The sequence below is a fragment of the Canis lupus genome, chromosome 25, assembly GCF_003254725.2.
Source record: "Canis lupus dingo isolate Sandy chromosome 25, ASM325472v2, whole genome shotgun sequence".
Lineage (NCBI taxonomy): Eukaryota > Metazoa > Chordata > Mammalia > Carnivora > Canidae > Canis > Canis lupus.
The window spans coordinates 50,155,292-50,180,527 of record NC_064267.1 but is presented as its reverse complement, the minus strand read 5'-3'; the positions used below and the strand labels follow the sequence as shown (position 1 = coordinate 50,180,527).

Genomic DNA, 25,236 nt, shown 5'->3' with positions numbered 1-25,236 from the left:
AAAATACTTGGTTGGTGATGGTGATGAGGGTGACATGGTCCTTTGTCCCATTGAGGCCAGATCCGGGGACCCACACGTAGGATGGGGAGAGCCACATGGGGGCAGCCACTGGACTGTTCTGGAAACAGAATGCATGTAGGAGCCCTGTGTTCACCCACCTTCCCCCCATCACACCAGTCAGGTGCTGGGAAGATAGAGGCCCTGGAGAACATTCTAGACTTTTCTACTCTTGCTGCCCTAGCCACCTTTCTGTCATATCTTTTCTTTCCTCCTGAATTGGATCAGAATCCTTCCCTTGCTGATATGCCCTCCTGGTCTCTTTTTGATGTTATGGGTCTTTATATTTTTCTTTTTAAGATTTTATTTATGAGAGAGAGAGAGAGAGAGAACATGAGCAGGAGGAGAGGCAGAGGGAGAAGCAGCCTCCCCCCCACACCAGGCTTCATCCCAAGAGGACCTCAGGATCATGACCTGAGCCAAAGGCCGGTGCTTCACCAACTAAGACACCCAGGTGCCCCTGGGTTTTTATCTTTTTCCTCTTTTGTCGTATTTTCAGCGGTACTGAGATGACACAAAGATTGACATGTGAGCGCTCTCCTCTCTTGACCTGGGAGACTCCTGCCACTCCTCAAGGCTCCCAGCCCTGTGGGTGTGCCAGGGTCTGGGGTCTGGCTGCCCTGGGACACTATACCCCAGCATCCTATAAGCCTGCTGCTGTCCCTTCCTCTTATAAAATTGACTCTGAAACCAGGTGGAAGGTTTAGTATCTATTGATTTAGAAAGAATGTGCCAGATGACCAACAACAGGCCCAGGCAACCCAGGGTGCAGACAACTTGGATTTCCTATTGTCTTTAGAATCTTTGGAGAACTCGGGGCTGTGGGGAAACAAGACCACCAACAAGACTTGGGGGAGGATGTGGGTGGGTATTCCAGAGCCCTGTCCTCCTCAGCATGACCAGCCTCAGGGACACCAGGAAGCTCCTGATGGGAGAGGCTTCAGCTGGAGATGGTTCCTCCTCCCCTTGCTGCTGATAGAGCCAGACATCTGATCGTTGGGCCCACACCCAGCTGGGGGTGAGCTCCATTTCCCCCCCGCCCCGAGCCCCCGCAGCCCCTCACTCCGGGACGACGGTGTTTTGCAGGCCTGGGCGTCCGGCTCACAGGATGCGGGGACGGAACGCCACCAAGCTCAGCGTCTTTGTCCTGCTGGGCTTCCCCACGGCCCCTCAGCTGCAGTACGTGCTCTTCCTCGTCTTCCTGCTCACCTACCTCTTCGTCCTGGTGGAGAACCTCGTCATCATTGTCACCGTCCACCGCAGCGCCCCCCTCCACAGGCCCATGTACTACTTCCTGAGCACCCTGTCTGTCCTGGAGGTCTGGTACGTGTCTGACATCATCCCCAAGATGCTGGGGGGGTTCCTCCTGCAGCAGAAACTCATCTCCTTTGCTGGCTGCATGACCCAGCTCTACTTCTTCAGCTCCCTGGTGTGCACCGAATGCGTGCTCCTGGCCTCCATGGCCTACGACCGCTACGTGGCCATCTGCCACCCCCTGCGCTACCAAGTCATCATGACCACGGGGCTCTGCGTCCGGCTGGTGGCCTTCTCCTTCGTCAGCGGCTTCTCCATCTCTGTGATCAAGGTGTACTTTATCTCCAGGGCCACGTTCTGTGGCTCCAACGTCCTGAACCACTTCTTCTGTGACATTTCCCCCATCCTCAAGCTGGCCTGCACCGACTTCTCGACCGCGGAGCTGGTGGACTTCATCCTGGCCTTCATCATCCTGGTGTCGCCCCTGGTGGCCACCGTGCTGTCTTACGGGCACATCACCCTGGCCGTCCTGCGCATCCCCTCGGCCACGGGCCGCTGGAGGGCCTTCTCCACCTGCGCCTCCCACCTCACCGTGGTCACCATCTTCTACACGGCCTTACTTTTCATGTATGTCCGGCCCCAGGCCATCGATTCCCGGAGCTCCAACAAGCTCATCTCTGTTCTCTACACTGTCCTCACCCCGATAATCAACCCCTTGATCTACTGCCTGAGGAACAAAGAATTTAAGGCTGCCTTGAAAAAGGCTCTGGGCTTTGGTCAAGTTCCCACGTAGAGGGCATGCCCTGGCATTCTACTATTCTGGAACATAATCTGAAAAAATATATTTTCTCTGATGGGGCAATTTAGTTTGGAATAATGGGAATTCCCTCCATCATGACAAAGATTGCTCCCGCTTCCTATGTCTCCTTCAGCTCATGGAAGGAGCTCAGTACCAGAGGAGCTGGTGTACTTACACGACTAGTTTCTTCATTTTATATCCGAGCAAAGTGGAATTCGTGTTTTTTTTCATCCTTACCATTGCCCTGCGCGTTTCAGGAAAGAATCAAACATACCAGGTCATCTGAGGTGTTAAAGTCCTAATAATTGCAATGTTTTATAGAGTTAACTCTTGGGCAGCCCGGGTGGCTCAGCGGGTAGCACCGCCTGCAGCCCATGGCATGATCCTAGACACCCTGGATCGGGTCCCGTGTCGTGCTCTCTGTATGATGCCTGCTTCTCCCTCTGCCTGTGCCTCTGCGCCTCTCTCTGTGTGTCTCTATGAATAAATAAATAAAATCTTTTTAAAAAGTAAAGAGTTAACTCTTAGAGATGCCTCGGTGGCTCTGCAGTTCAGCATCTGCTTTGGGCTCAGGTCATGAACCCGGGTTCCTGGGATCGAGTCCTGCTCAGGGAGGAGCCTGCTTCTCCCTCTGCTGCTCCCCCTGCTTGTGCTATCTCTCAAATAAATAAATAAAATCTTAAAAAAAAAAAAGTCACAGTTTCAGGGGCACCTGAGTGGCTCAGTGGTTGAGTATGTATCTGCCTTCGGCTCAGAGCATGATCCTGGGGTAGAGATCGAGTCCCCCATCGTGCTCTCCTCAGGGAGCCTGCTTCTCCCTCTGCCTGTGTCTCTGCCCCTCTCTCTGTGTCTCTCATGAATAAATAAATTCTTTAAAAAAAAAAAGTTGACCCTTGGACTATGTGGTGAGATGAGCCTCAAGCGTCCCCACAGCAAACTCCGTCCAGGATCGTAAGAACCTATAGACTTGTGTTTAAACACACAATATTTCTTCTGCAAAGTCCTGAGCTAGCCACCAATCTCTCCTTTTTCTGGGCGTCAGCCCCTCACCCATCAGCTGCTGAAAGAATAAGACGCGATCTTGGTTGAGCTGTAATACAGGCAGGCGGGGACCATGTCTGGGGACCCTCGCAGTTCTACATGGTGCCTGGTGGGCAGTTGACAAACATTTGTTGAATTAGTTCCCCGAGGTACAAAAAGGACATTCTCAGTGTGGTCGTCAGGGAACAACCTGGAGCCTCTGGAGACCCCAGCCTCATCCCCCAGGGAGCCCTGCCCCAGGGCCACGAACAGGACCTGGCACCCTCGGAGTGAGTGTCCTGTGGGGCCGGGCACGCCGAGCCCCAGGTCAGATCCTCAGGATGTGCCCAGCGTGTGCCCAGACCCTTCAGACATTCCAGGTGACTCTGATCGTCTCCAGGCTTCCAAAGCCCCAGTCTGTTGGACGACTGGGACCAAGTAAGAGAACACGTGGGCAGGCACCCACACCATCAGGGCAGGACTGGGGACATGAGGAGGATGGAGGGGTCCGTGGAGACCAGCAGACAACCCCAGGGCGCAGACGGGACAGCCCCGCGGCCTCCTTGCCCTCCGCCCCCAGGGTCTGCAGCCACCAGCCCTCCTGGAGCCCTGGAGTGTAAAGATGCGCATAGGCCCTTTGTCCTCACTGGTCCTTATCAGGAATCCTGTAAAAAGTCCCAGAGTGATGGGCGCTGAGGAGGGCACTGGACGGGATGAGCACTGGGTGTTATTCTATTGGTTGGCAAACTGAACACCAATAAAAAATAAATTTATATAAAAAAAAATCTGGAGTTCAGGGGAGCGGGGACTGAGACCGAGTCCTGGAGCGTCTCTCACAGGCGGCGGGACGGGCTTCTGCACTCGGAGCAGCCCCGCCGCGCTGCCTGGGACTCTTGCCCCCGTCTTCGCTCACTTCTTTGCTGGTCTGTCCCGGTTTGGTGTCCTTGCTGGCCGGCCTCCTGCGTCAGGCCCGAGGTCCGTGCTGGAGGGACAGAGGATGGACACTCGCCCCCGGAGCCCAGCGAGGCGGGCATGGCCACCCGGGGCGACGGCCGCTCGGCAGCCAGAGGGGAGAGGGCGAGCCCATGGGGGGCTGCAGAGGCCCCCCCGGGGCCTGTTCAAGGTGAAGGGTGGTCAGGGGCCCAGGCGTGCTGGGCAGCGTCCGTGTCACCAAGGCCAGAGGCAGGGGCAGCTCGAGCGTGGGGAGCTCAGAGAGGCCGGTGCTGGCGCCCTGCGCTCACAGAGGGACACCTGAGGGGCAGGTGGGGGCAGCGCTGAGAGTGGCCCAGGCTGTGGCAGGCGGCAGATGGGGGATGGGGGGTTAGGATGGAGAGGATGACCAGGCCAGCGAGGGGAGGCCGTGGCGGAGGCTGCAGCTCTGGGAGGGGGGAGCACCGCCTGCCCCGCTGGGAAGCTCCTCGCAGAACCTTCTGTGGGTAGCAATCGGCCCGGGGCTGAGGGGGCTCCAGGGCACTTCCAGATTCCAGGGGAGGGGCCGGATGGAAAACAGCTTCTCAAGGAGACGGAGGACGGGGAGCTCGTCTGAAGGGCAGCAGGTGTTTCCTGGGCCCTGGGATTTGGAGACCATCTGGAAGCCCGAGGTTCCGGGAAATGCCATGAGATGGGCAAGATTAGGGCCCAGGGCCGAGGAATTGCACTCAGGCCAGGGGAGCGGTGGGGCTTCCCTGAGGCTCAGGACGGTAGTGGCAGTTGGGGTTTGGGGTGTTTGGTTTAAGGGTTCACGTATTTCATGTTCACATCAGGAGGAATCTGGCAAGCAGGGGCAGGGGCAGGTGGCAGGTGCAGGGGGCAGGGGGCAGATGCAGGGAGCAGGGGCAGGGGCTGGGGCAGGGCCTGGGGCTGGGCAGGCCTGTGGGAGGAGCGGGGCAGGGTGGGATTCCAGGGGAAGGGACGGGAGGGGCAGTGGTGAGGCACAGGGGAGGCCCCGCGGAGGTCCTGAGCAGGGGCGTCGGGACCCGCCTCGTGTCCTCCTGGGCCCTCTGGCTGCGGGCGGCCACCTGGGGGACGGGGACAGCTTGGGCGGGGTTGGCTCTGGCTCTGACCGGCAGCCGCTGTCCGCACCGACCCGCCCTCCCGCGAGCCAAAGCTCAGCGCAGCTGTGACCTGCCCGTCGCTGGGTGCAGGACCCGGGCTGGCCTGGGGGCGCGGCTCCAAGGTCAGGGACCCCGCCACCAACGTGTGTGCCCATCCAGCCAAACGGGGGCCACGGGGCCTGGGCTCCACAGACCTGCCCAGGGGCCCTCAGCCGGGGTGGGGGACCAGACTGGCCCCAGAGGCACAAGGACCCGCTAATTGGCATTGAGTCGCGTCGTCAGCTTGGCGGGGGTAATTGGGCCCTGGAGTCCCCGAGCTCCCGCAGAAAAGGCCACAGGCGGTCCCCCGGCAGCCTGCTTCTGCGGAGCGTGTGGGTCGCGCCGCGGGCAGCCTGGGCGTCGCTGGGCACGCGGAGAAGCCGGTCCTACCCCGCGGGCCGCCTCCGTCGCTCCGTGAGGCTTCCGGGGCCGCAGGTAGGAGGCAACAGTGTCCAAGCCCACGCCTGGCCCATTTCGCTGTGACGTTAGAGTAGGACGCTTACCCTGCGATGCGGCGGCGTGTGCGTGTGTGCTCGCGTGTGTGCACGCGCTGTGCCTCCCCGACCACAGATCTGCCCACACCCGCCCTGGGGCAGGGGCTCGGAGCGGGTCCCCTCTGCAGGACACCTCGTGGGGGAGGTGGCCTCACGGCAGCCGAGGGAAGGCCTGGGGACCCGCGGAACTGTCTCCGCCGTTGTCTATTCATGTCGAGTTACCCCGAAATGAGTTTATTTATTTATTTATTTATTTATTTATATTTAAATATTATTTATTTATGATAGTCACAGAGACAGAGAGAGAGAGAGAGGCAGAGACACAGGCAGAGGGAGAAGCAGGCTCCATGCACCGGGAGCCCGATGTGGGATTTGATCCCGGGTTTCCAGGATCACGCCCTGGGCCAAAGGCAGGAGCCAAACCGCTGCGCCACCCAGGGATCCCCTGAAAGTTTATTTAAAAAGAAAATACATCCGTTGTCCAAGAGCAGGGGAGGGGGAGCGCGCTTTCAAGGGGCCTGGATGTGTAAGTAAACTCGGGCTTCCACGGAGCTGATGGGTCTGGCACAAACGCGCCGGCTCCCTGGTGCTTCCCAGCGGGCTCACGGCGGCTGCGGCGCCCGGACACACAGGCTCCTGCCAACGTCGCTGTCCTGTGCACGTCGGAGCGTCCCCCAGGCTCCCCGAGTTCTGCTCCGCTCCCCCCCCCCCCCCCCCCCCGCCTCGGCTCCCGCTGGCTCCTCCACAGCTCTGGCTAGCCTCCTCTGCTGCCTTGAGGAGCCCCCGTGGCCTCCCGGGGGGTCCGCCCGGTGCCCTCCTCCCATCCAGCCACCTGAGCACCCCATCCCCGCCGGAGCACATAGCGCCCTTCACTCACCAGGTGGCCTCGATGACCCCAGGCCCGCTGGGGCCGGGCACCACAGCCCCTCCCTTCCCGGGAGCTTTCCCGACACGTGTCCCCTACCCAGGCTGGCTGGGACTTGCTCTGGTTGTCTGGTGGCCCCGACTTCTTGCTGAATTCCGTCTGCTCCTGCTCAGTGTCCTCTGCATGGACTTGAAGGGACCTTCCTGGTCTGTGGCAGATGCTGAGGCCTCTGGGGGTCACCCAGGGGCCCTGCTCTGCATGTGCCCACCGGAGGGTCCCTAAGTGAATATCACCCAGGGTCAGAGCTCTGAGTCCTGGTCCTGCCCCCACCCCCTCCCCGGGCGTCCTGCCCCTCTGTCTGCACGGCTGCTGCCTGGGCACCCGTCCTCGTGTTCCCGGTGTGGTTCCTCCCACGGGCCGGCCGCCCCAGGAGCATGTGCGTATGCATGTAGTGGTGGGTGTATGTCCACAAACGTATAGGGGTGTGTGTGTGCACCTGTGCATGTAGTGGTGTGTACATGCTCGCAGCATGTGTACGGTGGTGAGTGTATGGTGGCATGCATGTGCATGTGCACGGTTGTGTGCTGTGCTGTGTGCATGCATGTACGTGTATGGTGGCATGTGTGCAATGCTGTGTGTGTATATAGTGGTGCGTGCATTGCATACAGGTGTGTGTGCACACATGTGGGCAGTGGTGTGTGTAGAGTGGTGCGTGCTCATGTGTGTACAGTGCATGCATGCGCATAGTTGTGTATTGTGGTGTGTGCATGCCTGTGCGTACAGCGTGTACACGTGTGCCTGTGTACAGTGTGTGCATGTGTGTGCAAGTGTGTATGGTCCGTGCATGGAGTTTTGTGTGTGGTGTGTGGGTGTGCGTGTGAGTGTGCAGCACGGGTTGAGGTCAGGGCACGTCGGCCAGAGAATCGGGGCCCCTCCCTCACTGGCAGCAGCTCGCTTCTCCAGAGAGAGGTGGGCACGACCCCACTTTGCTGTACCAGGTTGTCCTCCCGTGGCGACCGTTCCATGCCCTGGTGCGACATAGCAGGGTTGGATCACCAGCCTTGACCATCTCTAAAATTTAGGGGGAAAATTAAACAAGGCTTCGTCATGACCGTCCTGACTGAGGTGGTGGCAGCAGTGGATGTCAGCGATGGCCAGGGCCCCAAGGCGGGTGTGTGCTTGTCAACAGGACCCCACGCCCTGCGGGACCAAGGGAGCAGGCCCGGCCGTCGCCACCCGTCCAGGCAGACGGCTCCGTTCCTCAGGCCCCGCGCACTCCTCCCCCGCCCCTCGTCTCTCCCGGCTCCGGCCCCATAACTCAAGCACCAGGGCCTCCTGCTCAGGAACGTGGACCCAAGTGTGTCACCACTAGGTCCACACCCAGCTGGGGTGAGCTCCGCTCCCCCCCCCCGAGCCCCCGCAGCCCCTCACTCCAGGATGACGGTGTTTTGCAGGCCCGGGCGCCCGGCTCACAGGATGCGGGGACGGAACGCCACCAAGGTCAGCGTCTTCGTCCTGCTGGGCTTCCCCACGGCCCCTCAGCTGCAGTACGTGCTCTTCCTCGTCTTCCTGCTCACCTACCTCTTCATCCTGGTGGAGAACCTCGTCATCATCGTCACCGTCCGCCGCAGCGCCCCCCTCCACAGGCCCATGTACTACTTCCTGGGCGCCCTGTCTGTCCTGGAGGTCTGGTACGTGTCCGTCATCATCCCCAAGATGCTGGGGGGGCTCCTCCTGCAGCAGAAACTCATCTCCTTTGCCGGCTGCATGACCCAGCTCTACTTCTTCAGCTCCCTGGTGTGCACCGAATGCGTGCTCCTGGCCTCCATGGCCTACGACCGCTACGTGGCCATCTGCCACCCCCTGCGCTACCAAGTCATCATGACCACGGGGCTCTGCGTCCGGCTGGTGGCCTTCTCCTTCGTCAGCGGCTTCTCCATCTCTATGATCAAGGTGTTCTTTGTCTCCAGGGCCACGTTCTGTGGCTCCAACGTCCTGAACCACTTCTTCTGTGACATTTCCCCCATCCTCAAGCTGGCCTGCACCGACTTCTCGACCGCGGAGCTGGTGGACTTCATCCTGGCCTTCATCATCCTGGTGTCGCCCCTGGTGGCCACCGTGCTGTCTTACGGGCACATCACCCTGGCCGTCCTGCGCATCCCCTCGGCCACGGGCCGCTGGAGGGCCTTCTCCACCTGCGCCTCCCACCTCACCGTGGTCACCATCTTCTACACGGCCATGATCTTCATGTACGTCCGGCCCCAGGCCATCGATTCCCGGAGCTCCAACAAGCTCATCTCTGCGGTGTACACTGTCCTCACCCCGATAATCAACCCCTTGATCTACTGCCTGAGGAACAAAGAATTTAAGGCTGCCTTGAAAAAGGCTCTGGGCTTTGGTCAAGTTCCCACGTAGAGGGCATGCCCTGGCATTCTACTCTTCTGGAACATAATCTGAAAAAATATATTTTCTCTGATGGGGCCATTTAGTTTGGAATAATGGGAATTCCCTCCATCATGACAAAGATTGCTCCCGCTTCCTTATGTCTCCTTCAGCTCATGGAAGGAGCTCAGTACCAGAGGAGCTGGTGTACTTACACAACTAGTTTCTTCATTTTTATCCGAGCAAAATGGAATTCGTGATTTTTTTCATCCTTACCATTGCCCTGCGCGTTTCAGGAAAGAATCAAACATACCAGGTCATCTGAGGTGTTAAAGTCCTAATAATTGCAATGTTTTATAGAGTTAACTCTTGGGCAGCCCGGGTGGCTCAGTGGGTAGCACCGCCTGCAGCCCATGGCATGATCCTAGACACCCTGGATCGGGTCCCGTGACGTGCTCTCTGTATGATGCCTGCTTCTCCCTCTGCCTGTGCCTCTGCGCCTCTCTCTGTGTGTCTCTATGAATAAATAAATAAAATCTTTTAAAAAAGTAAAGAGTCAACTCTTAGAGATGCCTGGGTGGCTCTGCAGTTCAGCATCTGCTTTGGGCTCAGGTCATGAACCCGGGGTCCTGGGATCGAGTCCTGCTCAGGGAGGAGCCTGCTTCTCCCTCTGCTGCTCCCCCTGCTTGTGCTATCTCTCAAATAAATAAATAAAATCTTTAAAAAAAAGTCACAGTTTCAGGGTCACCTGAGTGGCTCAGTGGTTGAGTATGTATCTGCCTTCGGCTCAGAGCATGATCCTGGGGTCGAGTTCGAGTCCCCCATCGTGCTCTCCTCAGGGAGCCTGCTTCTCCCTCTGCCTGTGTCTCTGCCCCTCTCTCTGTGTCTCTCATGAATAAATAAATTCTTTAAAAAAAAAAAGTTGACTCTTGGACTATGTGGTGACATGAGCCTCAAGCGTCCCCACAGCAAACTCCGTCCAGGATCGTAAGAACCTATAGACTTGTGTTTAAACACACAATATTTCTTCTGCAAAGTCCTGAGCTAGCCACCAATCTCTCCTTTTTCTGGGCGTCAGCCCCTCACCCATCAGCTGCTGAAAGAATAAGACGCGATCTTGGTTGAGCTGTAATACAGGCAGGCGGGGACCATGTCTGGGGACCCTCGCAGTTCTACATGGTGCCTGGTGGGCAGTTGACAAACCTTTGTTGAATTAGTTCCCCGAGGTACAAAAAGGACATTCTCAGTGTGGTCGTCAGGGAACAACCTGGAGCCTCTGGAGACCCCAGCCTCATCCCCCAGGGAGCCCTGCCCCAGGGCCACGAACAGGACCTGGCACCCTCGGAGTGAGTGTCCTGTGGGGCCGGGCACGCCGAGCCCCAGGTCAGATCCTTAGGATGTGCCCAGCGTGTGCCCAGACCCTTCAGACATTCCAGGTGACTCTGATCGTATCCAGGCTTCCAAAGCCCCAGTCTGTTGGACGACTGGGACCAAGTAAGAGAACACGTGGGCAGGCACCCACACCATCAGGGCAGGACTGGGGACATGAGGAGGATGGAGGGGTCCGTGGAGACCAGCAGACAACCCCAGGGCGCAGACGGGACAGCCCCGCGGCCTCCTTGCCCTCCGCCCCCAGGGTCTGCAGCCACCAGTCCTCCTGGAGCCCTGGAGTGTAAAGATGCGCATAGGCCCTTTGTCCTCACTGGTCCTTATCAGGAATCCTGTAAAAAGTCCCGGAGTGATGGGCGCTGACGGAGGGCTACTGGACGGGATGAGCACTGGGTGTTATTCTATAGGTTGGCAAACTGAACACCAATAAAAAATAAATTTATATAAAAAAAAAATCTGGAGTTCAAGGGAGCGGGGGCTGAGACCGAGTCCTGGAGCGTCTCTCACAGGCGGCGGGACGGGCTTCTGCACTCGGAGCAGCCCCGCCGCGCTGCCTGGGACTCTTGCCCCCGTCTGCGCTCACTTCTTTGCTGGTCTGTCCCGGTTTGGTGTCCTTGCTGGCCGGCCTCCTGTGTCAGGCCCGAGGCCCGTGCTGGAGGGACAGAGGATGGACACTCGCCCCCGGAGCCCAGCGAGGCAGGGCATGGCCACCCGGGGCGACGGCCGCTCGGCAGCCAGAGGGGAGAGGGCGAGCCCATGGGGGGCTGCAGAGGCCCCCCCCGGGGCCTGTTCAAGGTGAAGGGTAGTCAGGGGCCCAGGCGTGCTGGGCAGCGTCCGTGTCACCAAGACCAGAGGCAGGGGCAGCTCGGAGCGTGGGGAGCTCAGAGAGGCCGGTGCTGGCGCCCTGCGCTCACAGAGGGACACCTGAGGGGCAGGTGGGGGCAGCGCTGAGAGTGGCCCAGGCTGTGGCAGGCGGCAGATGGGAGATGGGGGGTTAGGATGGAGAGGATGACTCCAGGGGAGGGGCCGGATGGAAAACAGCTTCTCAAGGAGACGGAGGACGGGGAGCTTGTCTGAAGGGCAGCAGGTGTTTCCTGGGCCCTGGGATTTGGAGACCATCTGGAAGCCCGAGGTTCCGGGAAATGCCATGAGATGGGCAAGATTAGGGCCCAGGGCCGAGGAATTGCACTCAGGCCAGGGGAGCGGTGGGGCTTCCCTGAGGCTCACGACGGTAGGGCAGTTGGGGTTTGGGGTGTTTGGTTTAAGGGTTCACGTATTTCATGTTCACATCAGGAGGAATCTGGCAAGCAGGGGCAGGGGCAGTTGGCAGGTGCAGGGGGCAGGGGGCAGATGCAGGGAGCAGGGGCAGAGGCTGGGGCAGGGCCTGGGGCTGGGCAGGCCTGTGGGAGGAGCGGGGCAGGGTGGGATTCCAGGGGAAGGGACGGGAGGGGCAGTGGTGAGGCACAGGGGAGGCCCCGCGGAGGTCCTGAGCGGGGGCGTCGGGACCCGCCTCGTGTCCTCCTGGGCCCTCTGGCTGTGGGCGGCCACCTGGGGGACGGGGACAGCTCAGGCGGGGTAGGCTCTGGCTCTGACCGGCAGCGCTGTCCGCACCGACCCGCCCTCCCGGGAGCCAAAGCTCAGCGCAGCCGTGACCTGCCCGTCACTGGGTGCAGGACCCGGGCTGGCCTGGGGGCGCGGCTCCAAGGTCAGGGACCCCGCCACCAACGTGTGTGCCCATCCAGCCAAACGGGGGCCACGGGGCCTGGGTTCCACAGACCTGCCCGGGGGCCCTCAGCCGGGGTGGGGGACCAGACTGGCCCCAGAGGCACAAGGACCCGCTAATTGGCAGTGAGTCGCGTCGTCAGCTTGGCGGGGGTAATTGGGCCCTGGAGTCCCCGAGCTCCCGCAGAAAAGGCCACAGGCAGTCCCCCGGCAGCCTGCTTCTGCGGAGCGTGTGGGTCGTGCCGCGGGCAGCCTGGGCGTCGCTGGGCACGCGAGAAGCCGGTCCTACCCCGCCGGCCGCCTCCGTTGCTCCGTGAGGCTTCCGGGGCCGCAGGTAGGAGGCAACAGTGTCCAAGCCCACGCCTGGCCCATTTCGCTGTGACGTTAGAGTAGGACGCTTACCCTGCGATGCGGCGGCGTGTGCGTGTGTGCTCGCGTGTGTGCACGCGCCTGTGCCTCCCCGACCACAGATCTGCCCACACCCGCCCTGGGGCAGGGGCTCAGAGCGGGTCCCCTCTGCACGACGCCTCCTGGGGGAGGTGGCCTCACGGCAGCCGAGGGAAGGCCTGGGGACCCGCGGAACTGTCTCCGCCGTTGTCTATTCATGTCGAGTTACCCCGAAATGAGTTTATTTATTTATTTATTTATTTATTTATTTATTTTTAAATTTTTATTTATTTATGATAGTCACAGAGACAGAGAGAGAGAGAGAGGCAGAGACACAGGCAGAGGGAGAAGCAGGCTCCATGCACCAGGAGCCCGACGTGGGATTTGATCCCGGGTCTCCAGGATCGCGCCCTGGGCCAAAGGCAGGCGCCAAACCGCTGCGCCACCCAGGGATCCCCTGAAAGTTTATTTAAAAAGAAAATACAGCCGTTGTCCAAGAGCAGGGGAGGGGGAGCGCGCTTTCAAGGGGCCTGGATGTGTAAGTAAACTCGGGCTTCCACGGAGCTGATGGGTCTGGCACAAACGCGCCGGCTCCCTGGCGCTTCCCAGCGGGCTCACGGCGGCTGCGGCGCCCGGACACACAGGCTCCTGCCAACGTCGCTGTGCTGTGCACGTCGGAGCGTCCCCCAGGCTCCCCGAGTTCTGCTCCGCTCCCCCCCCCCCCCCCCCCCCCCCCCCCGGCCTCGGCTCCCGCTGGCTCCTCCACAGCTCTGGCTAGCCTCCTCTGCTGCCTTGAGGAGCCCCCGTGGCCTCGCGGGGGGTCCGCCCGGTGCCCTCCTCCCATCCAGCCACCTGAGCACCCCGTCCCCGCCGGAGCACATAGCGCCCTTCACTCACCACGTGGCCTCGATGACCCCAGGCCCGCTGGGGCCGGGCACCACAGCCCCTCCCTTCCCGGGAGCTTTCCCGACACGTGTCCCCTACCCAGGCTGGCTGGGACTTGCTCTGGTTGTCTGGTGGCCCCGACTTCTTGCCGAATTCCGTCTGCTCCTGCTCAGTGTCCACTGCATGGACTTGAAGGGACCTTCCTGGTCTGTGGCAGATGCTGAGGCCTCTGGGGGTCACCCAGGGGCCCTGCTCTGCATGTGCCCACCGGAGGGTCCCTAAGTGAATATCACCCAGGGTCAGAGCTCTGAGTCCTGGTCCTGCGCCCTCCCCCTCCCCGGGCGTCCTGCCCCTCTGTCTGCACGGCTGCTGCCTGGGCACCCGTCCTCGTGTTCCCGGTGTGGTTCCTCCCACGGGCCGGCCGCCCCAGGAGCATGTGCGTATGCATGTAGTGGTGGGTGTATGTCCACAAACGTATAGGGGTGTGTGTGTGCACCTGTGCATGTAGTGGTGTGTACATGCTCGCAGCATGTGTACGGTGGTGAGTGTATGGTGGCATGCATGTGCACGTGCACGGTTGTGTGCTGTGCTGTGTGCATGCATGTACGTGTATGGTGGCATGTGTGCAATGCTGTGTGTGTATATAGTGGTGCGTGCATTGCATACAGGTGTGTGTGCACACATGTGGGCAGTGGTGTGTGTAGAGTGGTGCGTGCTCATGTGTGTACAGTGCATGCATGCGCATAGTTGTGTATTGTGGTGTGTGCATGCCTGTGCGTACAGCGTGTACATGTGTGCCTGTGTACAGTGTGTGCATGTGTGTGCAAGTGTGTATGGTCCATGCATGGAGTTTTGTGTGTGGTGTGTGGGTGTGCGTGTGAGTGTGCAGCACGGGTTGAGGTCAGGGCACGTCGGCCAGAGAATCGGGGCCCCTCCGTCACTGGCAGCAGCTCGCTTCTCCAGAGAGAGGTGGGCACGACCCCACTTTGCTGTACCAGGTTGTCTTCCCGTGGCGACCGTTCCATGCCCTGGTGCGACATAGCAGGGTTGGATCACCAGCCTTGACCATCTCTAAAATTTAGGGGGAAAATTAAACAAGGCTTCGTCATGACCGTCCTGACTGAGGTGGTGGCAGCAGTGGATGTCAGCGATGGCCAGGGCCCCAAGGCGGGTGTGTGCTTGTCCACAGGACCCCACGCCCAGCGGGACCAAGGGAGCAGGCCCGGCCGTCGCCACCCGTCCAGGAGACGGCTCCGTTCCTCAGGCCCCGCGCACTCCTCCCCCGCCCCTCGTCTCTCCCAGCTCCGGCCCCGTAACTCAAGCACCAGGGCCTCCTGCTCAGGAACGTGGACCCAATTGTGTCACCACTAGGTCCACACCCAGTTGGGGTGAGCTCCGTTTCCCCCCTCCCCCGACCCCCCGCAGCCCCTCACTCCCGGACGACGGTGTTTTGCAGTCCCAGGCGCCCGGCTCACAGGATGCGGGGACGGAACGCCACCAAGGTCAGCGTCTTCGTCCTGCTGGGCTTCCCCACGGCCCCTCAGCTGCAGTACGTGCTCTTCCTCGTCTTCCTGCTCACCTACCTCTTCATCCTGGTGGAGAACCTGGTCATCATCGTCACCGTCCGCCGCAGCGCCCCCCTCCACAGGCCCATGTACTACTTCCTGGGCGCCCTGTCTGTCCTGGAGGTCTGGTACGTGTCTGACATCGTCCCCAAGATGCTGGGGGGACTCCTCCTGCAGCAGAAACTCATCTCCTTTGCCGGCTGCATGACCCAGCTCTACTTCTTCAGCTCCCTGGTGTGCACCGAATGCGTGCTCCTGGCCTCCATGGCCTACGACCGCTACGTGGCCATCTGCCACCCCTTGCGCTACCAAGTCATCATGACCACGGGGCTCTGCGTCCGGCTGGTGGCCTTCTCCTTCGTCAGCGGCTTCTCCATCTCTGTGATCAAGGTGTGCTTTATCTCCAGGGCCACGTTTTGTGGCTCCAACGTCCTGAACCACTTCTTCTGTGACATTTCCCCCATCCTCAAGCTGGCCTGCACCGATTTCTCGACCGCGGAGCTGGTGGACTTCATCCTGGCCTTCATCATCCTGGTGTCGCCCCTGGTGGCCACCGTGCTGTCTTACGGGCACATCACCCTGGCCGTCCTGCGCATCCCCTCGGCCACGGGCCGCTGGAGGGCCTTCTCCACCTGCGCCTCCCACCTCACCGTGGTCACCATCTTCTACACGGCCATGATCTTCATGTACGTCCGGCCCCAGGCCATCGATTCCCGGAGCTCCAACAAGCTCATCTCTGCGGTGTACACTGTCCTCACCCCGATAATCAACCCCTTGATCTACTGCCTGAGGAACAAAGAATTTAAGGCTGCCTTGAAAAAGGCTCTGGGCTTTGGTCCATCTTCACGGTAGGACAACCGAACGTCCTGAAACCTAATTTGTAGCGATGATGAACCGCTATCTTAGGTGGCATTTCATGCTTTTTAACGTAAGTCTTCAATGAAATTTAGCAAGCTGTAATACCACGCACAGATAAGAAACCCTCAACAGCTTTCATTTCCATAAAGGGTAGCAGTCCGTTTGGGTGGTTTTTTAAAGTTTTTTATTTATTTATGATAGTCACAGAGACAGAGAGAGGCAGAGACACAGGCAGAGGGAGAAGCAGGCTCCATGCACCGGGAGCCCAACATGGGATTCGATCCCGGGTCTCCAGGATCGTGCCCTGGGCCAAAGGCAGGCGCTAAACTGCTGCGCCACCCAGGGATCCCCGTTTGGGTGTTTTTGAGGGTCTTGTGCATGCAGTGGTGCGGATGCTTTTATGTTCCTTTCATTCAGCGTGATGCTTGAGTGAATCCTGGATGTTAACTGCATGTAGCAATGATGCGTGCACATCCTGTAGAGCATTGCACTGTGTGAACGTATCACATGCACCTACACGTTGGTTGTGTGGACAGTGTTACACACAAAGCCCATTATTACTATGGCCGGTACTGCTGTAAGCATTTGAACTAATTTTTTTTTTTTTTTCTGACATGCATTCAGTTTGCCTAGGCTAGATAGAGATACGCACAGGTGACACAATACCTGCTGCAACACAAAGTATGCGTTTGGGCGGTTTTAGTAGAAACTGCCAAACTTGTTCTCCCGGGGCGGATACACCAACTTTCGCTCCCATGAGCAGTGTGGAGGGTCTGAGCAGCCTGGAGCACACCCTCCCCATCCCCGACCCTTGGTGCTCTATTTCTCAGTGCAGCCGTTCTGCTGGCGTCATAGTGGGATCTGGCCGCACTTTAAACTCTAGTTCCCTGATGACAAATGCGGAGTGCCCCTGTGATGCTCGCGGTCTGCTGTCCTTCTCGGGTGCCCGTCACCATGGCGTCACCTAGTCTTATATCTAGTTGCCGTTTCTGTTTAACGCAAGGACATTCTTACGTAGTCTGGACACATGCCTCAATTGTCGCATTTACTGTGAAAATGTCCAAGCTTCTGGGCTTGCCTTCTCATTCCCATAAGGGCATTTTTAATTTATTTATTTTTTAAAGATTTTATTTATTCATGAGAGGGACGCAGAGAGAGAGAGGCAGAGACACAGGCAGAGGGAGGAGCAGGCTCCCTGCAGGGAGCCAGATGTGGGACTCGATCCCGGGACTCAGGGATCACGTCCTGGGCCGAAGGCAGACACTCAACCGCCGAGCCACCCAGGTGTCCCCCATAAGGGTGTTTCTTTAATGAGGAACACTGCTCTATTATGACATCTAGCTTGTCCATTCTCTCCCTTTATACTTGGCTTATTTTCCATTTAAGAAGTGCTTGCCTATTCTAAGCCATAAAGATAATTTAATTCCTATTAATTCTAGATCCTCTTTAATTCTAGAAGCTTTGCTGTTTTACCTTTCATGTCTAGATTTACAACCCATCTGAAATCGGTTTTTATTGATGGTATGTGATACACGTTAAAATTCATTGTTTTCTATAAGGATATCGATTGACCCAGCGCCCGCCCTGTATTGAGAAGATCCTGCCTTCTCCTCTGCGCTGTCACCCTTTCCATAAACCAAAGGTCTAGCTGTCTGCCCACCCATCTGTCCATCCATCCTCTTCTTTTCAGACTCCTTGTTCTATTCCATTTGTCTATGTGTCTGTTGCTGCACCAAGGCCAGGCTGTTGTAGTTACTATAGTTTTTTTTATATCCTGATATCTGGTATTAAATGCTCCATCCTTGTTCTTGTTTTTCAAGACCACCTTGGTTGTTCTTAGCCCTTCCCAAATGGGTGGGTGGGTGGGGATATAAAACTGAGAAATGGCCTGAAATCGGGGATCCCTGGGTGGCTCAGTGGTTTAGCACCTGCCTTCGGCCCAGGGTGTGATCCTGGAGTCCTGGGATTGAGTCCCACGTCGGGCTCCCTGCATGGAGCCTGATTCTCCCTCTGTCTGTGTCTCTGCCTCTGTGTGTGTGTCTCGTGAATAAATAAATAAAATCTTTAAAAAAAAAAACCTGAGAATTGGTCTGAAATTTGTTGGATTCTTATTGGGCTTGTAATGAATCTATAGATCAACCTGGAGAGAACGGTCACCTTTACGATTTTGGGGCTCCTAATCTAAGAGCAAGGCACAGTCCTGTATTCACATACGACTTCCTCAACTTCTCAGTACTATTTTGTGATTTTTCAGCGTATCTATCATCTGCATATTTCTGCATATATTTGAGTTTGAGTTTTTTTTTAAACTAACACAAATGGTAGCTTTTATTTTTAATTTTTTAAATTAAAAAATTATCTCTGTTCCTTCATTCCTGGTACATATAACATGATCTTTAAACTTTCTTTTTGAAACAGTTATAGATTTTCAAGAAGTTGCAGACAAATACAGAGGGAGGTTCTCTGTGTCCTTTGCCTAGCCTTCACTGCTGGCACCATCCTGCATGACCAGTTCAGCATCAATACCAGGACATTTACTTCGATGGAACCCACAGAACATATTCACATCCCACTATGGGAAATGGGAAATTCACCCATTTCCCTGGTGATGGGTGACGCTGAGTGTCTTTCCGTGTGTCTGGTGGCCATCTGGATGTCTTGTCAGAGACAAAGTCCATTCATGTCTTCTGCTCATCTGCAGTTGGATCATATACGTGTGCTCATCTGTGGGTGCCTGTGTGCATGTAGCTCCATAGTTTTATCACCCGTGTGGCTTTGTGGACTACCACCTTCACAGGATGTGGAATGTTTCCATCACCACAAGACACATCCTTGATGTCCTAGCCTCTGGCTACCGCTAATCTGCTCTCTGTCTCTATGTTGTTATTTCAAGGATGTTTCATGAACGCAATCATAATCTATTTGAGGTTGGTTCTCTCTATTCAACAAAATACCGCTGTTTCCACCAGCAGTAAGCAAGTGAGCGGTTTTTGCAAGTTCCCCAGCATCGGGATCATCACCATGTCTTGCTTAGCGTTTCTGGGAGGTGCGTAGTGACATCTCATTGCGGGTTTATTTTACATTTTTCTAACTGCTAATGATGTTGAGCATCCTTTCCTGTGCTTATTGGCCATCTGTGTGTCCTATTCAATGAAGTCTGTTCAAATCTCTTTCCTAACCTCTCTTTCTCTCTCTTATTTTTCAAGATTTGAGAGTGAGAGAGAGAGAGAGAGAGAGAGAGGAGAGCAGGGGGAGGGGCACAAGGAGAGAGAGAATCTCAAGCAGACTCCATGCTGAGTGGGAAGCCCCACATAGGGCTTGATCCCAGGATCCTGAAATCATGACATGAGCTGAAGCCAAGAGTTGGATGCTTAACTGACTGAGCCACCTGGGCACACCTCCCGTTTCCTAAGTGGATTGTTTCTGAATGTTCAGTTTTGAGAGCTGTTTACATATTCTGGACCCAAGTCCTTTGTCAGATCGCACACCTTTTCTCCATCTGACACCTGCCTTTCCATTTGTGTAGGGTCACTGATGGAAGCATTTCAATTTTGCTTAGTTCCAATGTACCACATTTTCCTTTTGTGTATCATGCTCTTGAAGCCAAGTCCAAGATTTCTTCCCCTGACCCTTGGTCCTGAAGGTTTTGTTCTATGACTGTTTTCTAAAAGCTGTATAGTTTTACATTTACATTTAGGTCTGTAATCTATTTTAATTTTTGCATGTGGTGTGAAGATCATATCAAGGTTCATTTGTGTGTGTGTGTCCATGTTCGTCCAGTTTCTGCAACACCACTGTGCAAGAAGCGATCCTTCCTTTACTGAATCGCATTTGAATCTTCGTAAAACATCAGTTGAGAATATTTGTGTTGGTTTATTTCTGGTCCTGCATTCTGTTCCGTTGATCTGTGCGTCTGTCCCTCCACCAACATGCATGGGCTTGAGAAATGTTGCTATTTACTAAATTCTTAACATAGCAAGAATGATTGCTTCCCTTCATTCTTTCTTCTTTTTCAAAATGAATGTGGCTATTCTAGGGTCTATATGTTTCCTTATAAATTTTATAATAAGCTTGTTTATGTGTACAAAGAATCTTGATGGAGTTTTAGTAAGAATTGCATTGAACCTACAGATCATTTTGGGGAGAATTGGTGTTGTTGCCTGCTGAGTCTTCCAACCCAGGGACATAGCAAATCTCTCCGATGATTGATGTTTTCTCTGACTTCTTACTCTGGTGGATTGTGGTTTCCAGAACACATATCCTATATATGCCTTGTTAGATTATACCCATGTAGTACGCTTTTTTTTTTTTCCTGGAGCAATTACAAACAGTACTGCATTTTTAAATTTCAGCCTCCAATTACTTGCTGTTAGTATACAGAAAGGCAGATTTTTGTGTGTTGACCTTGTAACCTGCAGCCTCACAGACCTCATGTATTAGTTCTTGGGGACTTGGGCGTACATTGCTTTGGATTTTCTACATAGCCAACCATGTTATCTGTGAATAAAGGCAGTCTAATTTCTTCCCTTTTCTTCTTCCTTTCCTATCCTTTCTACTCCTGCCTTATTGTACGGTCTAGGATGCCAGGGCTGTTGAATGAGAGCAGGGATGGTGGGTATCTTTGCTGTTTCCTCTCTTACAAGGATTAGAAGGAAGGCATCAGCCCATCACCATCGAGTGTGATGTCAGCCATGGGATTTGCAGACATTCTTTACCAAGTTGAATGAAGCAGCTCTCCCTTTATTCCCTGCTTGCTAGGTTTGGTTTAAAAAAAAAATCAATGAATGAGCGTTGTTATCTTGTCAAATGCTTCTTCTACTGCAGGGGTTCTGATCACTGATTCTTCTTCACCTGTTAAGGTGGATTGTAGTGACTGACTTTTGAATAGAAAGTCGGCCTTGCATCCTTTAAACAAATCCCATTTGGTGGTGGTGTAGTCTTCATTTTATTCATTGCTGGATTCAATTTGCTAAGGTTTTGCTGAGGATTTTGGGGTCTAAGTTCAAGAGAAATATTGGTCTATAATGTTATTTTCATTTTTTTGTGCTATCCTTGCCCATCTGAGTATCATAAAATGGGCTGGGAGCATTCGCTCTTCTTCTGTTTTCCAGAGGAGACTCTATAAAGTTAAATCTTTAAGTGTTTGACAAAATTCTCCACTGAAATCATCTGGGCCTGGAAATTTCCCTTTTGGGGCAGGGGAGGTGGGGGAAATTATAAAATTACAAATTCAATTTGGATAACTTAGGTTATCAAATCATTGTTAGGGCTTATGTCTCTTTTCCGTTTTGTTTCTTCCCTCTGCTTCTTTTGTCTTGCCTTATGGTTGGAAACCTTTTCACTTTCTAGAGACCCATCAAGATTAGTTCCATCATAATAATAGTTCAATTTCCTTATGAGGTGGTGTTTTGGTTAGTGCCATTCTGTATCCTATGGTTTCCTTACCGGTTGCTCTGGATGTGGCCGTGCATACCTGTGACCTATCACAACCTGTCATATCACTGCTTTACCACTTTGGGTGAATAGTCAACTTCTGTTGACATCCTTGTGCCTGCCCCACTTTCTAAATGTGAATGCTCTGAGTGTTTCCTCCATGCACAGCAAACATGCTTCAACCATCTGATGTGATCTGAGCAGCTCATGATGAAAGGTCATTTAACCCTATGCCATGGTTTTCCCTTCATTCTAAAGTTCCCATTCTCCTCTTGCCACCATCTTCTTTGCACTCGCAAGCTCCCGTAGCCACGCTTTAGGGTGGGGTCTGATGGAAGCAAAGTCTCTCAGTGTTCCTTCACCTCAGAATGTCTTTGTTTCCCCCCCTTTACACCTGAAGCACAGCTATGCTGGATGCAGGAGTCCCAGTCCAGGGGCTCATTCTTCCTCTGTGTTGATGGACAGTCCCCCCAGTGTCACCAGCTGAACCCAGCAAGAGTCTGCCAACCAGTGGTTGGGGAAAGTAAAAGAGGAACACTTCCCACATAATTTCATGAATCCAGTATTATCCTGATAGAATAATCTTACAAAGACAGTCCAGATTGAAAACTACAGCCCATCTCTCTCATGAATATACATGAAAAATTCTTTTAAAATATTTGCAAATAGGGTCCGGCAATATACCAAAAGCATGAGACAATCTGACCATGTGGTGTTTAGTAGGATTCAAGACTGGTTCAATATTCAAAAGCCAATCAGTGAGATCCACTGTATTAATAGGCTGGAGCAGAAGTTACATGCCTCTATCCATAGATGCAGGAAAACGGTTTAACAGTATCTAACATCATCCACGCTAACAATTCTCAGAAAACAAAGAACCGAGGAGCTGCTCCAACTTCATAAAGAGCATTTATAAATCTCCCGGAGTTAGCATTACACTTTGCCAAAAACTGAGTGTTTTCCCCTAAGAATGCAAGGAGGTGGGGCTCTTGCCACTGCCGTCCAACACAGAACTAGAAGTTCTGTCCAGTGTAATAAAGACAGGGGAAGAAGTGAGGGGCATCCAGGCTGGAAAGAATGAAATAAAACCGTTCCTACTTATAGATGACATGACTGTCTGCACAGGAAGTCCCCAGGATTCTGTACAACATCTTCTAGAACTAACAGTGTATTCAGCAAGGCCACAGAATACACACTAAGCATACAAAAGCCAGTTGTGTTCTTATGTACCAGCAATGAACACAAGTGAAACAAAATTTAAAATACCATTTGATTTCCCCTAAGATCGGGAACAAGACAGGGATGTCCACTATCACCACTTCTATTCAACATAGTACTGGAAGTCCTAGCCTCAGCACTCAGACAACAAAAAGAAATAAATGCATTCAAATTGGCAAAGAAGAAGTCAAACTCTCCCTCTTCGCCAATGACATGATACTCTACCTAGAAAACCCAAAAGCCTCCACCCCAAGATTGCTAGAACTCATACAGCAATTTGGTAGCGTGGCAGGATACAAAATCAATGCCCAGAAATCAGTGGCATTTCTATACACTAACAATGAGACTGAAGAAAGAGAAATTAAGGAGTCAATCCCATTTACAATTGCACCCAAAAGCATAAGATACCTAGGAATAAACCTAACCAAAGAGGTAAAGGATCTATACCCTAAAAACTATAGAACACTTCCGAAAGAAATTGAGGAAGACACAGAGAGATGGAAAAATATTCCATGCCCATGGATTGGCAGAACTAATATTGTGAAAATGTCAATGTTACCCAGGGCAATTTACACGTTTAATGCAATCCCTATCAAAATACCATGGACTTTCTTCAGAGAGTTGGAACAAATTATCTTAAGATTTGTGTGGAATCAGAAAAGACCCCGAATAGCCAGGGGAATTTTAAAAAAGAAAACCATATCTGGGGGCATCACAATGCCAGATTTCAGGTTGTACTACAAAGCTGTGGTCATCAAGACAGTGTGGTACTGGCACAAAAACAGACACATAGATCAATGGAACAGAACAGAGAATCCAGAGGTGGGCCCTCAAGTTTATGGTCAACTAATATTCGATAAAGGAGGAAAGACTATCCACTGGAAGAAAGACAGTCTCTTCAATAAATGGTGCTGGGAACACTGGACATCCACATGCAGAAGAATGAAACTAGACCACTCTCTTGCACCAGACACAAAGATAAACTCAAAATGGATGAAAGATCTAAATGTGAGACAAGATTCCATCAAAATCCTAGAGGAGAACACAGGCAACACCCTTTTTGAACTCAGCCACAGTAACTTCTTGCAAGATACATCCACGAAGGCAAAAGAAACAAAAGCAAAAATGAACTCTTGGGACTTCATCAAGATAAGAAGCTTTTGCACGGCAAAGGATACAGTCAACAGAACTAAAAGACAACCTACAGAATGGGAGAAGAGATTTGCAAATGACGTATCAGATCAAGGGCTAGTTTCCAAGACCTATAAAGAACCTATTAACCTCAACAGCAAAGAAACAAGCTAACTCTGGGAAACGAACTAGGGGTGGTAGAAGGGGAGGAGGGCGGGGGGTGGGAGTGAATGGGTGACGGGCACTGGGGATTATTCTGTATGTTAGTAAATTGAACACCAATAAAAAATAAATTAAAAAAAATAAAATATAATCACCCTAAAAAAAAACAGTAAAAAAAAAAAAAACCTAAATGCAGGGTCCCTGGGGGGCTCAGCGGTTGAGCATCTGCCTTCGGGGTCCTGGGATCGAGTCCCACATCGGGGTCCCTGCAGGGAGCCTGCTTCTCCCTCTACCTGTGTCTCTGACTCTCTCCCTCTGTCTCTCTTGAATAAATAAATAAAATCTTTAAAAAAAAAACAAAAACAAAAACCTAGATGCAGAAGCCAGACAATAGAAGACCAAAATATCACCTTTAAAGGGAAATCCTGGATTAGATCCTGGACCAGAAAGATCTGTGGAAAAGCTGATGAAATTCAAATAAGATCTGTGGATTGGTGTATTGTATCGTGTTGTGAATCTCCTGCTCTCTGTCTTTGTACTGTGGTTAGCAGGCCAGTAATAGCATCAGGGGAAGCTGGACAAAGGGTATATGGGAACTCTCTATTTTGGCAACCTGCCCGTAAGTCGAAAGTCATTTCAAAATTTAAATGTCTCCTTTATTACTAATAAAGCTCTTATTAGAAAATAAAAAAAAGAAACAAACAATCCAATCATAAAACGTGCAGGAGACATGAAGAGAAATCTCACAGAGGAAGACATTGACATGGCCAATACGCACATGAGGAAATGCTCCGCATCACTTGCCATCAGGGAAATACAAATCAAAACCACCATGAGATCCCACCTCACAGCAGTGAGAATGGGGAAAATTAACAAGGCAGAAAACCACAAATGTTGGAGAGGATGCAGAGAAAAGGGAACCCTCTTACACTGTTGGTGGGAATGTGAACTGGTGCAGCCACTCTGGAAAACTGTGTGGAGGTTCCTCAAAGAGTTAAAAATAGACCTGCCCTACGACCCAGCAATTGCACTGCTGGGGATTTACCCCAAAGATACAGATGCAGTGAAACGCCGGGACACCTGCACCCCGATGTTTCTAGCAGCAATGTCCACAATAGCCACCCTGTGGAAGGAGCCTCGGTGTCCATCGAAAGATGAATGGATAAAGAATATGTGGTTTATGTACACAATGGAATATTCCTCAGTGATTAAAAACGACGAATACCCACCATTTGCTTCAACGTGGATGGAACTGGAGGGTATTGTGCTGAGTGAAGTAAGTCAATCGGAGAAGGACAAACCTTATATGGTCTCATTCATTTGGGGAATATAAAAAACAGTGAAAGGGAATAAAGGGGAAAGGAGAGAAAATGAGTGGAAAATATCAGTGAGGGAGACAGAACGTGAGAGACTCCTACCTCTGGGAAATGAACAAGGGGTGATGGAAGGGGAGGTGGGCGGCGGATTGGGGTGACGGGGTGACAGGCACTGAGAGGGGCACTTGACGAGATAACCACTGGGT

At 53.7% G+C, this 25,236-nt stretch overlaps 3 protein-coding genes across 3 annotated transcripts; all 3 read left to right on the top strand.

Moving 5' to 3' along the window:
* Positions 1-1,165: 1,165 nt before the first annotated feature.
* On the top strand, positions 1,166-2,104 carry LOC112670071 (olfactory receptor 6B2-like). The gene has a single exon (XM_025463811.3). It carries the CDS (start codon positions 1,166-1,168, stop codon positions 2,102-2,104), a length of 939 nt encoding a protein of 312 aa, XP_025319596.3.
* Positions 2,105-8,058: 5,954 nt separating this feature from the next.
* On the top strand, positions 8,059-8,997 carry LOC125753634 (olfactory receptor 6B2-like). The gene has a single exon (XM_049101287.1). It carries the CDS (start codon positions 8,059-8,061, stop codon positions 8,995-8,997), a length of 939 nt encoding a protein of 312 aa, XP_048957244.1.
* A 5,828-nt stretch (positions 8,998-14,825) lies between these two features.
* On the top strand, positions 14,826-15,764 carry LOC112670158 (olfactory receptor 6B2-like). The gene has a single exon (XM_025463825.1). The coding sequence runs from the start codon at positions 14,826-14,828 to the stop codon at positions 15,762-15,764; it is 939 nt and encodes a 312-aa protein (XP_025319610.1).
* The last annotated feature ends 9,472 nt before the right edge of the window (positions 15,765-25,236 follow it).